Here is a 9512-nt window from a genome sequence, read left to right as displayed (position 1 = left end):
GAATGCTTGGTAAATGATGAAATCAGAAAAATAAAGGAATCGACTCTAGCACCCCCTACATGAACAAGACACGATGAGTTGCGTGTCCGTATTAATTATTTACGTTGTTGGGAATATCAGACCACAACGTAAAATTTCACCCTCGTAAAATTCTAGACACCAAATTTACTTATCGTCTTATTTCGAACAAAATGAGCAGTAGCGAGAAGAATGCTTGGTAAATGATGAAATCAGAAAAATAGAGGAATCGACTAGAGCACCCCCTACATGAACAAGACAAGATGAGTTTCGTGTCCGTATTAATTATTTACGTTGTTTGGGAATATCAGACCACAACGTAAAATTACACCCTCGTAAAATTCTGAACACCAAATTTACTTATCGTCTTATTTCGAACAAAATGAGCAGCGGCGAGAAGAATGCATGATAAAATGATGAAATCAGAAAAATAGAGGAATCGACTCGAGCACCCCCTACATAAACAAGACATGATGTCCGTATTAATCCGTCCGTCCGTATTAATTATGTAAGTTGTTAGGGAATATCAGACCACAACGTAAAATTGCACCCTCGTAAAATACTGGACACCAAATTATACTTACCGGTATCGTCTTATTTCGAACAAAATGAGCAGCGGCCCGAAGAATGCTTGGTAAAATGATGAAATTAGAAAAATAGAGGAATCAACTCGAGCACCCCCTACATGAACAAGGCACGATGAGTTTCGTGACCGTATTAATTATTTACGTTGTTGGGAATATCAGACCACAACGTAAAATTTCACCCTCGTAAAATGCTGGACACCAAATTATACTTACCGGTATCGTCTTATATTTCGAACAAAATGAGCAGCGGCGCGAAGAATGCTTGATAAAATGATGGAATCAGAAAAATAGAGGAATCGACTCGATATTAATTATTTACGTTGTTGGGAATATCAGACCACAACGTAAAATTGCACCCTCGGAAAATACTGGACACCAAATTTACTTATCCGTATCCGTATACTTGTCCGTATTAATTATTTACGTTGTTTGGGAATATCAGACCACAACGTAAAATTCCACCCTCGTAAAATTCTAGACACCAAATTTACTTATTGTCTTATTTCGAACAAAATGAGCAGCAGCGAGAAGAATGCTTGGTAAATGATGAAATCAGAAAAATAGAGGAATCGACTAGAGCACCCCCTACATGAACAAGACAAGATGAGTTTCGTGTCCATATTAATTGTTTACGTTGTTGGGAATATCAGACCACAACGTAAAATTGCACCCTCGTAAAATGCATGACACCAAATTATACTTACCGGTATCGTCTTATATTTCGAACAAAATGAGAAGCGGCGCGAAGAATGCTTGATAAAATGATGAAATCGGAAAAATAGAGGAATCGACTCGAGCACCCCCTACATGAACAAGACACGATGAGTTTCGTGTCCGTATTAATTATTTACGTTGTTTGGGAATATCAGACCACAACGTAAAATTGCACCCTCGTAAAATTCTCGACACCAAATTTACTTATCGTCTAATTTCGAACAAAATGAGCAGCAGCGAGAAGAATGCTTGGTAAATGATGAAATCAGAAAAATAGAGGAATCGACTCGACCACCCCCTACATGAACAAGACAAGATGAGTTTCGTGTCCATATTAATTGTTTACGTTGTTGGGAATATCAGGCCACAACGTAAAATTGCACCCTCGTAAAATGCATGACACCAAATTATACTTACCGGTATCGTCTTATATTTCGAACAAAATGAGCAGCGGCGCGAAGAATGCTTGATAAAATGATGAAATCAGAAAAATAGAGGAATCGACTCGAGCACCCCTTACATGAATGAACAAGGCATGATGAGTTTCGTGACCGTATTAATTATTTACGTTATTGGGAATATCAGACCACAACGTAAAATTGCACCCTCGAAAAATACTGGACACCAAATTTACTTATCGTCTTATTTCAAACAAAATGAGCAGCAGTGCGAAGAATGCTTGGTAAATGAAATCAGAAAAATAGAGGAATCGACTCGAGCACCTCCTACATGAACAAGACACGATGAGTTTCGTGTCCGTATTAATTATTTAAGTTGTTGGGAATATCAGACCACAACGTAAAATTGCACCCTCGTAAAATACTGGACACCAAATTATACTTACCGGTATCGTCTTATATTTCGAACAAAATGAGTAGCGGCGCGAAGAATGCTTGATAAAATGATGAAATCAGAAAAATAGAGGAATCGACTCGAGCACCCCCTACATGAACAAGACACGATGAGTTTCGTGTCCGTATTAATTATTTACGTTGTTTGGAATATCAGACCACAACGTAAAATTACACCCTCGTAAAATACTGGACACCAAATTATACTTATCGTCTTATTTCGAACAAAAGGAGCAGCGGCGAGAAGAATGCATGATAAAATGATGAAATCAGAAAAATAGAGGAATCGACTCGAGCCCCCCTTACATGAATGAACAAGGCATGATGAGTTTCGTGACCGTATTAATTATTTACGCTGTTGGGAATATCACACCACAACGTAAAATTGCACCCTCGTAAAATGCTGGACACCAAATTATACTTACCGGTATCGTCTTATATTTCGAACAAAATGAGCAGGGGTGCGAAGAATGCTTGGTAGAATGATAAAATCATAAAAATAGTGGAATCGACTCGAGCATCCCCTACATGAACAAGACACGATGAGTTTCGTGTCCGTATTAATTATTAACGTTGTTGGGAATATCAGACCACAACTTAAAATTGCACCCTCGTAAAATACTGGACACCAAATTTACCTATCGTCTTATTTCGAACAAAATGAGCAGCGGCGCGAAGAATGCTTGGTAAAATGATGAAATCAGAAAAATAGAGGAATCGACCCGAGCGCCCCCTACATGAACAACGCACGATGAGTTTCGTGTCATATTAATTATTTACGTTGTTGGGAATATCAGACCACAACGTAAAATTGCACCCTACGTAAAATACTGGACACCAAATTTACTTATCGTATGATTTCGAACAAAAATGAGCAGCGGCGCGCAGAATGCATGGTAAAATGATAAAATCAGAAAAATAGAAAAAACGACTTGAGCTCCCCTACATGAACAAGAAGGCACGATGAGTTTCGTGTCCGTATTAATTATTTACGTTGTTGGGTATATCAGACCACAACGTAAAATTGCACCCTCGTAAAATTATGGACACCATATTTACTTGTCGTATGATTGCGAACAAAATCAGCAGCGGCGCAAAGAATGCTTGGTATAATTATGAAATCAGAAAAATAGAGGAATCGACTCGAGCACCCCTACATGAACAAGGCGCCAGGTGTGTATCCAATCTCTGTTTTCAGTCTCCAAAAAAATTTCCCATTTCCGTTGGTTTTGAACAGGCGGCTTCGCAGTACTCTTTAGTAACAAACAATAAATTTGATTTGTTGTCAATTTTAGAATGGGGTTTCTATTACTTTGCTTGGGCATATCCTTATTTCTTACTACATTTTGTTATTACACTCTTCCACTCTTTAGGAATGGCTTTTAACAAACATGAATATTCTAACATCCAGTTATGTTTGGCATTCAGTTTATTTCTAAGCTCAAGAGATGGGAGAAAATTGTTGTTTTTTATGATGTCTTTAACCTTTAATATTCCTGAGTTTATCCAATTCCGGTAATATACAGAGTTATTATTTATACACACAAATTTGTTTCCCCATAAATATTGTTCAGCAATATCACTGAAACATTTGGGATATAAAAACTGCATATCATTGACATGTGACATTGCTTTTAAAATAGAAATATAGAAGTAGGGTATTTTAATACATTGAGGTAATTTTGTAAAATTTGAGATGAGGCAAGTTGGTCCAAGTTTGTATGTATAATAAATAATAAAGTTCTTAACCGTTCTGAATCGACAGAACAAGTGGTTGTCATTGACTACCGTACCACAGTAGTTGACAAGCTTCAACAGTGCAAAACAAAAGAAGGACCCTAGAGGGAAAAAATGTATATTATTTAAATTAAAAAAGGTTAGAATATAATCGGAAAAATATACATATAAAAGTAACGCATTGAAAATATATGTTTAAATGTCGTACATTACTATGAAAATAGCGATAAAGAATTAATAGTTAGCCATCACGATGGACTGAACTATTTTAAAGAAAAGTGCAATGCAGAACAGTACAACATAAAACCTATTAATTGTAAATTATGTAATGATGAAATGTGAGAAAAAATGACCCCACAAAAGACAAAAATAATAATAATAATAATAATAATAAAATTAATTGGCAGTAATGATTATAAAAATAAGCGTATGCTTACTGAGGATGATAATAACGACATGACAAGTAGGAAAATCGTCATCTTAAAAAAAGAAATTACTATGTCGAATATGAGATATAAAATATACTATTAGAGTATAATAGAAAATATGGAACAATGTGTCTTTTATTGAATTTGTCATAACAAATATTTTATGCTATGACATTCGACACACACATGCACGAGTAAATTAACGAGAAGTTGATAGGCTAGACTGAGAATAACTCATCTCGACAATGCTGGTTAGGATGTAACTCGATAAACAGGACAACTGATTTCAACAATGTACCAGTAAACGGTTGGATAGTAACATTGTTTATGAGATTAAGCCAGAATATGAAGTGTTATTTTTTTTATATCAGTATTAAGTATTATACCAGTGATTAAGGCCTATCTGCATTAAATCGCCAATATAAAAGCTTTGCAAATAGAGGGTTCAGTTGGCAGATGTTGTGGAAAGAATATCAATTACTTGTTGGCATTATTTTGAGGTGGACCCTTTGGACAAATATGAGAAAACATCATGAATAATTATTGATAAATTATTGGCATCGGCATATGTATAACGTTTGGTGCTGGATGGGAAACGTTCATATCCCATATGTCAAGGATATGTATGCCCAAATCAGAAAATAATTCATGGTATAGTTCAAATATATCATGCAGCATTTTTTCCCCGGTATAAATATTATCTCCCCCCTTCTGATGGTACCTTGGGCGTGGCGTTTTCACCATAACCTGTGCCTTGGGACAACGTTTCATGAATCGTATGAGTGTTTCCCGCAACAGACGCATTCGTTCCCAGGTACTTTCCTTAACCCACTGCGAGTAATGTGCCCATGGACTGACCATGACAACGTAATTGCACGCACTGAAATTGAGGTTGTCCAGGACTTCATACTCCCACTTACCAACCCGGTAATGGTACCCAAGGGAGCCCATGCTATACGGATGAAAATAGAAATCGAAGGCCAAAATATCACTGTGATGAGTAGTATGCTTGGGAGTCACATGTTTTGTATAATTGCTGTTTCCAACTCTCATAAGTTTCAGTAGTGTGGACCCGTAGTGATTATCAAACTCCGTAGAGAGAAACATTTTGGAACTCTTCTACTACAACGACAGGGAGGGGCGGATTCAGTAGGGGCATGGGGGCATGTGCCTCCCCGTTTTGCCGCAAATCAGTGTTATGTGTTGCTCACTTGTCTATTCTGAAACCCTCGTTTGACAAATTCTGGATCCACCCCTGAACGACTTGCGCTGAAGGTGCCCAGAGAACCAGCGAATCAGTCTACTTGCCCTAAAGATACTCTGTGTTAAAAGTACAGAAGAATCAGATAATATGTAACCTACACCAGGCCTCCTGTCTCTTATACACATCTAGATGTGTATAAGAGAGAGGTCACTTGTCTTGTCGTTTAACTTTAGTTACAGAATATTGTCAATACTATATACTGTATCATATTTAAATTTGTTCTGATTTCAAACATACCAATTGCAACTTACTGTACAGTAATCACTCACCTGCTGAAGATACCTGTATAGTTGTTTAACAAGTCAAAATTGGGGAAGGCATGATGGGAGGACGACTTGAGGTGGAAAAGTGTGTCGCATCCCAATGTTTTCGGTTTATCACAAACAAATACAGTTTTACCGATGGCCAGCGGATGACTCCATTCGCATTTGTCTTGTAGGTCTTCTTCACCTTTAATTCTAAATCTGCAAGCGGTTCTACCATTGCTGGTGTTACCGGAAACAAAACTTCCCTTCCACAGAGCTCTATCTTTCATAGGCCAAACTGAGTTTTCAATAAAGTCTGTAGTTTCAGAAGGGTGAACAAGGATGATTTCAATACTGACATTGCCAGCCCATGCAGCAAAGAATACTACTTCGTAAGTTCCATTTTTGAAGTCAATTACCTTTCCTGCCGCATTGGCTTGGCGACTTCTGATATTTGCCATCCAAAAATCGCCTCCTTTTAAACGGTGTCGGTCGTTACTATCGCGGGTCTCGATGATCACACTAAAAGTGTCACCAACTTTTATCAAGCCAGTGTTTTTCAGAATTATCGTAGTTTCACTTGTATTAATCAATCCCATTGTTTCTTTTGGTTTCGAAACTTTAGGCATCTGCCTATTTGATGATTTTAGACGCGCTTCCTTTATGGATGCAAGTGTCGGTATTGTCATTTTATCAGATCCTACTTTTGTTATGTTTTCAATTGGCGATTCTAATTTTTCGGTTTGAGGTATCGAAGTCTGTTGAAAGAAAAGTAATTAAATGAATAGCAATTAGGCCTACGGTAAATTTGCAAAAGGGTAGATTGTAAAGTTAGGTAATTAACAGGTACCCATAACTCTTAGCATCATTGTGCAGAATTGTGTGGACCCGTAGTGATTATCAAACTCCGTAGAGAGAAACATTTTGGAACTCTTCTACTACAACGACAGGGAGGGGCGGATTCAGTAGGGGCATGGGGGCATGTGCCTCCCCGTTTTGCCGCAAATCAGTGTTATGTGTTGCTCACTTGTCTATTCTGAAACCCTCGTTTGACAAATTCTGGATCCACCCCTGAACGACTTGCGCTGAAGGTGCCCAAAGAACCAGCGAATCAGTCTACTTGCCCTAAAGATACTCTGTGTTAAAAGTACAGAAGAATCAGATAATATGGAACCTACACCAGGCCTCTATCATCATCATAATCGTAATCACCATTATCATTATATTCTTCATCGTCAACATCATCACAACATCAATAACATCACTCTTCTCAACATCATCATCGTCGTCATCATCTTCATCATCATTACAATCATCATAATCATCCTCATCTCATTATCAAATGTAGCCTTAGCCTAATACCACGTCATCATCATCAATTTATGTATTACCTGATCAGCCGGTCTGTAAACCCTTGGGCGTGGGGGCTTATGTGTCGTTAACATTAATTCCCATTTCTAAAATAAGAGATTTGATATAAAGTTTATTACATAAATAATTTAACAGCAACATTTAATTAAGCCTACACACTTTTTCATATAAGAGACAAAGTATTGAAATTCAGATAAATCTGGCAAAACTTTGTTGTTCAAAATATAGGCCAAATTATCAATTTCGATAAAGGCGTCCATGGCAGAAATATCCTTCAATGAAAGTTCCTTTTTCCAATTTTATGAAAAAGGGTATCTCTAGATTCGAACCCGCACCCTCTCGGTACTATATATACACTATGCTGTAAATATATATAAATCATTTTTAACGTTAAAGAACAGGAATCTGCGAGTGTGAAAATGTAATTGCCCAACCGGGATTCGAACCCGGGACCTTATGCTGTCTGTGCATACGCATACTGTATTAACCAACTAGGCCACTGAGGATTTATTGGGAATTTAAATCCGATTATAGCATAGTATACTTAACACTCAAGCGCATGAGATCAAAATAAAAATGATACTCCATCTTCTTATCAGCAACTGACGACAAGACGAGATCTCCGTAGAGATGTTTTTTATAATTAGTAAATAATGATATGTTATCTCTAATTTGATTATGATACTGCAGTTAAGTTATGGAAGGAAGATTCTTTTCAATTCTGTAGAAACAATTATGCTTGTGCTTTTTGGTTTACATATTGTAATTCGTTAGTAATAATTATTTGTTGCTGTTTTTGAACGCATCGTCAATAGACGATTGCCATTCAAATAAATATTAATACTGTACCACACTTTTTGTTGTGGAGTAAAGCACTTTGACATGTCAAGGTTACCTCCGGTCATCGGATCCGCTCCATATACAAATAGTGTGCTGGAATTTATGTTATTGTGTGCATGGATTAGATTAGGACAATACAGGTAACAATCAGAATTAGGAATTTGTTAAAGAATGGCGTTAACAATGGTTTATAAGTAATGATAAGTATTGGAGTGTTTGTTTTTTTCCTTTAAAGTCAAATATTAATCTAGGCCCTATCTGAGTCAAAAAAAAATGTTAACGAAAGCAAAATAAAGTAAACGTAATATTATATTTAATTCTACATTAATTCTACATTGAGTTTAGTTTAAACAATTTTACTCGGATTGATATTTTACTTAAAAAGACAACAATATCAAAAACTGAGTAACATTTTTAAAACTAAACCGACACCAAAATAAGGTAAAAGTACAGTGTGCCCTCCAATTAAAGACCCCTTCACCCTCTAATTCGAGACCACATTTCCAAAGACCCAACTAACAATCTTCAACCTTTTATCACAAAGCTGGTCCTCTAATTGGAGACCAACCCCGAGACCACCCCACATTTTCAGGTCGCAAAGGTGGTCTCGAATTGGAGGGCGAACTGTAATATTATTTTCTTTACTGTACTGAAGAGAAGCGAGAGACTCAGTGCTGTAATAAACCAGGCTGAGTATTTGATAGCTCTTGTATTTCGCATTCTAGTAGTCCGAGTATGCAGACTAGTGTTAAACGGAATAACAACGTGTTGCACGTCTGAAAGACAAAACATAGAACGTTTCAGAATCTTTCCAAAAATTCTTTCCAAATACTTACAATTATTCAAAACAGGGACGTAGCCAGGATTTTGAAAGGGGGGGAGCCGTTATGCGAATTACGTATTCCCCCAGCGGGGTCAAGGGGGCGAATCCCCCTGTGAAGTAGCGCACTCTGAACGTTCTTAGGACTGTTTGAGAGGATAAAAGTGAAAATTGCAATAGACGCATTATAAATAAGTGAAAAAATAATAATATAATAAATCAACAGTGGCAGATCCAGGAATTCGAAAGAGAGTTGATCCAGGGAGGGACTTTCACAGACCGAGGAACCACCCACCTCAGCCCCACCTTGGTTGGGGCTGAGGTAAGAAAATTTATGATTAGGGCATCTCTAGATGGCCGGAAATTACACTCTCGCACTTCAATTTGAATATATTTTCCCTTTTTTTTTCATTAAAAAAATGAAGGGGGGGGGGGGGGGGGTGTGCCTTGAATCCACCTCTGCTCGAAACATTCTTTATTCAGAATAGTCATAATCACGAAAAATGGACATGAAAAACCAGATCACATCCTAAAAAAAAACAGCAGTCACTAAGACGTACATCAGGAGCCGCCTCGATGGAGTTTAATGTCATACCCAGGGAAGGGCACAGATCTGTTTTGAAAGGTGGAGGGGAAG

General features: G+C 37.4%; 1 protein-coding gene across 1 annotated transcript; it reads right to left on the bottom strand.

Moving 5' to 3' along the window:
* Window positions 1–4721: 4721 nt before the first annotated feature.
* Window positions 4722–8851, bottom strand: LOC117109031. Its single transcript, XM_033251259.1, has 4 exons — window positions 8701–8851; window positions 7236–7301; window positions 5868–6602; window positions 4722–5424 (listed from the first exon to the last, which is right to left on the bottom strand). The coding sequence occupies exons 1-4, from the start codon at window positions 8845–8847 to the stop codon at window positions 4876–4878; spliced, it is 1497 nt and encodes a 498-aa protein (XP_033107150.1). The 5' UTR covers window positions 8848–8851; the 3' UTR covers window positions 4722–4875.
* Window positions 8852–9512: the final 661 nt, after the last annotated feature.

The sequence above is a fragment of the Anneissia japonica genome, unplaced genomic scaffold (genome assembly GCF_011630105.1).
Source record: "Anneissia japonica isolate Jap-2015-1 unplaced genomic scaffold, ASM1163010v1 scaffold16331_len17067_cov210, whole genome shotgun sequence".
In the NCBI taxonomy this organism is placed as follows: domain Eukaryota; kingdom Metazoa; phylum Echinodermata; class Crinoidea; order Comatulida; family Comatulidae; genus Anneissia; species Anneissia japonica.
Note: the sequence above shows the minus strand (reverse complement) of the source record. Positions and strands in the feature narration are given on the sequence as shown.

What these genes read in the sequence shown, in the direction of transcription:
- LOC117109031 (XM_033251259.1), bottom strand. Translation starts at nt 8,847, where the DNA reads ATGTTTTGTCTTTCAGACGTGCAACACGTTGTTATTCCGTTTAACACT. An exon ending in TTTACAGACCGGCTGATCAG is followed by an intron (nt 6,603 to 7,235) that starts GTAATACATAAA and finishes TTCTTTCAACAG; the next exon opens with ACTTCGATACCTCAAACCGA. An exon ending in ATACAGGTATCTTCAGCAGG is followed by an intron (nt 5,425 to 5,867) that starts TGAGTGATTACT and finishes CTCTCTACGGAG; the next exon opens with TTTGATAATCACTACGGGTC.